At 33.1% G+C, this 4,926-nt stretch overlaps 1 protein-coding gene across 1 annotated transcript; it reads left to right on the plus strand.

Annotated features, from left to right (window-relative positions):
• The first annotated feature begins 698 nt into the window (after positions 1-698).
• Positions 699-4,716, plus strand: LOC122578081 (ubiquitin-conjugating enzyme E2 32). Its single transcript, XM_043749950.1, has 5 exons — positions 699-886; positions 2,131-2,262; positions 2,368-2,452; positions 2,634-2,797; positions 4,060-4,716. The coding sequence occupies exons 1-5, from the start codon at positions 779-781 to the stop codon at positions 4,495-4,497; spliced, it is 927 nt and encodes a 308-aa protein (XP_043605885.1). The 5' UTR covers positions 699-778; the 3' UTR covers positions 4,498-4,716.
• Positions 4,717-4,926: the final 210 nt, after the last annotated feature.

Consider the following 4,926-nt stretch of genomic DNA (forward strand, 5'->3'; position numbering starts at 1 on the left):
GGTAATCGGCTACCTGTAGATTACCTGGTAACATACATCACTTAGACAGTTTTGGTAAGTTCGTTACATAACATAGACCCCCGATTAGATCAATACATAACATAGACATTTTGTCATAGTTCACTACATCTACAGGTTATTATCCCTTTTATATACTTTCTTTAACAATTGATTATTATCTTCAAATATTGGAAGTAATTTTCTTAACATGTTATTAATAAAATTTGTTAACTTTGTTTAAAATTATATCAATAATATTAGTTAATAATGTAAGTTGACTATTATAATTGAAATTTGAACTTTATATAATAATATTAGCATGACTTTAACAAATGGTTAACCGAAATCCGAACCACAATTAACCGACTTTTTAGGATAACTAATTTACGGATAACCAAAGTTAACGGTTCAAAATTTTTAACTAACTGAACCGAACCGAACCGAACCCAAAAAACGATTCAAAATTTATAGATAACCGAAACAAACCGAACCGTTTACGGCGCTACCTCCGATAAGAAAGAAATACATGAAAACATGTTTATAAATTGTACCTCCACCAAAACCAACAAAGTCAAAGGGGTAAAGATTTATATATGAAACATTATGTGTATCAACGAATCAGAGGTTGACACGTAGCACATCGACGTGTACCACAACTTTCCTACCGCTTCAGATTAGATATATTCCCATTCCCATTTGAACCTTGTTTCTGATCCCTTGAATTTACCTTTGAAAACCAATTGTTGTATAGATCTGTTTTTTTTTTTAAGCAGTAAAAATGGGGGATAAATATAACATGAAGAATCCATCGGTAAAAAGAATTTTACAGGAAGTCAAAGAGATGCAATCCAATCCTTCTGATGATTTCATGAGCCTTCCTCTTGAGGTTATTCTTTATTCATTTTCTTCAACTTTTTTAAACCTTTTTTGTTAATTATGAATTATATATTAGTTGAATTTATTTTTATCAGAATTTTTTTATTTTATTTTAGGTTACTGTGTTTTGTTTTGATTCATTAAAAGTTATCTTATTTGTGATTGCAATTTTTTTTTTTTTTTGGAGTTTGTTAATTTTTATTTTATTTTTATACAAACTATTATTATTATTATTGTTAAAAGGGTTATTCTGGGACATAGATTCAGTAATATATGACAATCATCATACTACATTACATTACATAGTTTAAATACAGTTGTTATTATTACTATCATTGTAATGTAATCGCCTTTTTTTTCCGAAAATGATATCGTGTCGTCATGTTATGAGAGCTTAAGGCTTAAAATAGGGATGCCAATTTTGTGTTTCTAAGAGAACGAAAGTGATATTTTACATAGGAAACTGCGGTTGTGTTTATCGAACAAAAGGAGTTCGTGTTTTAGTATCTGGTAGGTTATGTTGTGTAGTTTTTACCTAAAACGAGTTAATTTTCGATGCTGTTGTTTGCGGTTTCTTAATGTCACATATAATGGTTTTGTAGTAGTTCTATTGTTTATGTATCTGAATCTTGATATAGAGCAAGGGACTAACAATATCCAAAATAGTTAGTTTTTTGCCGATTTCGTTTTTGGACATGCTATTACGAAATGGATGGGAAAATAAAACATGAATACAATGTTTTTGCGTGCTTGGTCTTCAATGGCCTAAGGCCTTTCCAGGCAATAAGGGTTCAAAAGCCGAGACATTAGACGAATACCTTACTTACATGAGACGTTCTTTTACAAATGTGTTGATTTAATTGCTTCTGCGTCTTGTTTTCTCTTAGTTTTAGTACATGTAAAACGATTCTACATGACAAAGTATTCCCAAGATATTTCCCTTATATATTAAAAATATTCAAATTGGGAGGATAATGAAGTACATGGGGGTATTGATAATTTCATCTAAAAAATTTGTTTCAAAAGAAATATATAATTACTATCAGAAATCAGAAGTTTATAATGGAAACCTTTTGCAATAATCTCGGGATGGACGAAGTGTATAATTACTCTGTTTGAATTTGTTGTTTCTATTATTAGCTAGGACAATACAATACTCCAAGAGGACATTGAACATTTGACGTAGTTAGCTAATTGATACATGCCTACTTGGTCTCACTGGAATATTAAATTGGTTACACATTCATTTTGCAGGAAAACATATTTGAATGGCATTTTGCAATAAGAGGGCCAAGTGATACTGAATTTGAAGGAGGTATTTATCACGGCCGAATTCAGTTGCCTTCAGAGTACCCATTCAAACCTCCATCATTTCAGTTGTTGACGGTAATACTCTTTTCTTGAACTATTGGATATATTATATATATCCGAAGTTCTGAGCCTACTAGCCCGCCACATTGTACAAAGTTAAAGTAATTCTCATTGTTTCAGCCAAATGGACGCTTTGAAACTCAAACCAAGATATGCTTAAGCATATCAAATCATCATCCTGAACATTGGCAGCCATCATGGAGTGGTTAGTACTATTTCATTCTGTCTTAGTTATTTCTATTATTTGTTTGTACGTTTATTGTAGAGATTAACCTTTACTCCAAATAAGAGGTGCGGGGCCTTTATGGTTTGGCATTCTGTTTTTTTAATATATTCTCATATAGTTGTCTAATGGTCTGTTAAATTAATTTCTGTTTTTCTCGCAGTTCGAACTGCGCTAACAGCACTGATTGCATTTATGCCCACCAGCCCAAATGGCGCTTTGGGCTCATTAGATTATAAGAAAGAAGAAAGGCGTATTCTTGCGGTGAAATCTCGTGAAGCGGCCCCTAAGTTTGGTACTCCAGATCGTCAAAAGCTCATTGATGAGGTAATGTTAACCTAACTACCTTTATTGGTCATTGCGTATCTAATTCAAAATTCAATCTACATAACAGGATAAAGCACTTCAAATATTTGACTAGCTGATGCTGTTTACTGACATTGTGTACACAAAAATCTAGATAAAGTTTTATAAGTTTGGCATAAATTCCAAATCGAATTATGGAGCTTATTGATTAGTAGAATGTTCAAGAATCGGAATTTAACAACTACTAGCTGTATCTTTTTACATTTACACCCACCAATAGGAATGGTAGGTTCCGGTTTTTCGGGACTGTAACGGTTGAGTATTGAAAATTGTGAAAGCTTGATCTGACATTTTTCTCTACGTTATTTTAAATGCTAAATCTCCCACTTAGATCAGCAAGATCCCCAAAGCATTAATTAGACTTTTAGCACTACTATTTGATCAGTCTCGCCAAAATTTATAGCTGTTCTTTTTCTTAATTTTATCATTATCAAATTATTATTATTTCTTATCAATACTTTTTATTTTTTACTAAGCAAATATATGCTATAAAGGTTATAACTTATAACTCATTGTTTAGCTTGGTTATTTAAGTAGCATGTACTTTTTTTTATACATTTCCAATACATGGTCTACAAATTATATACAGTGAGTGCTTGGAATATGATTAATCATAGAAGCATATTTTAGTTTCTTACGTGAAATAATGGTAAGTTAAATCGTCAGATCGCTTGTTTAAATAAATTGCATAAAAAATTGTTTTATATATACAATATTATAACTCTTTTATTTATTTCTATACCATCATAAATGCGATTAATTCCATATAAAATCGGTATTCTGGATATGGATTTTAATGGTCTTGGTAACGGTAAATACTGATACCCAAATACGGCAAAAACTGATTCTAGTAGTGAAAAAAATCTCATCACTACCCACAAATCATTTGCTTTTCAAGATTATTGTGATATATTGGTTCACATATATGTGGCAATTTTGACCAATTTACTTACAAATGGATTGTAGTGGGTTGTAATTTGTGGGTCAAACTGAAAAAAAATTAGAAGTGGTATTGATGGGTCGACTAAACCCAAGCTGGCCTGATTTTCAACTGATACTACAAAAAGTTATTTCAACCAAGATCTGTTCCAGACTATTACCCAGCACAACTCTCTCATGTTTTACAGAATGTAAACATAGCCTAAAACAACTTTTTGATGCTATTTAAGAATAAAATCCATCTTATAATGGTCTTTTAAATCCTAAAACTTGTAATTGTTCAGATTCATGAATATATGATCAGCAAGGCACCTGCTGTCCCTCAACCAAGTTCTGAAGAGGCTTCTGTAGAGTCACCTCCTGTCACCACTGAATTGGTGGCAGGTGAAGAAACTCCGATGAGTGCACAAAATATCACAACAGAAATTGGTGGACAAGAGGAACAACAGCTTGAAGAGAACCATGAGGTTCCTGCTAATGAAAACACAGAGCCTGAAGGCCCGAGGGTATCAATGCAGGCAGCTACTGCAGTACCTTCTGCTTCGTCCTCCGTACACACAGTGGAGCCACCGCAGCAACAGTTGGCGAGGGTTCAAAGGCCTGCCGATGACCGCCTGTTTACGTGGGCAGCTGTTGGACTTACAATAGCTATCGTGGTGCTTATCTTGAAGAAGTTCATGAAAGCTAGTGGACATGGTGCCGTTTTCATTGACGAATCTTGAAATTAGAAAGTTTTTGGCCTAAAGTCATGGCTGAAGTTTTCATTTATATGTGGCCTATGTTGCCAATTATGATTTGGTTTTCGATAATTGTAGTGTATATGATAAAATGGTATTAGTATATATATAAATGAACAACAACCCACCCATCTGAGCTTTTGTAATGTACGTTGACTTTGTATCTTGTGCAGTTGTATTTGTGGATTTGTTCTTTGAGAGGTCTCCTATTCTGGGTTGCGAATAGTATTATCTATTGTTTAAGTCTGTCTTTGGATGGGCTTCACGGCTCTCCTGTTAAAATGGTTGCGGGGTATATCTATTATTTCTTCATCGTTCAAATTTTACGCGTTTACTTTCTCTTACACTTTCACTACACCACCGCTTGTCAATCACATTAAAGCATAGATTGATGGTGTACAATAAATATCGTTC

This window comes from Erigeron canadensis, chromosome 8, assembly GCF_010389155.1.
Source record: "Erigeron canadensis isolate Cc75 chromosome 8, C_canadensis_v1, whole genome shotgun sequence".
In the NCBI taxonomy this organism is placed as follows: domain Eukaryota; kingdom Viridiplantae; phylum Streptophyta; class Magnoliopsida; order Asterales; family Asteraceae; genus Erigeron; species Erigeron canadensis.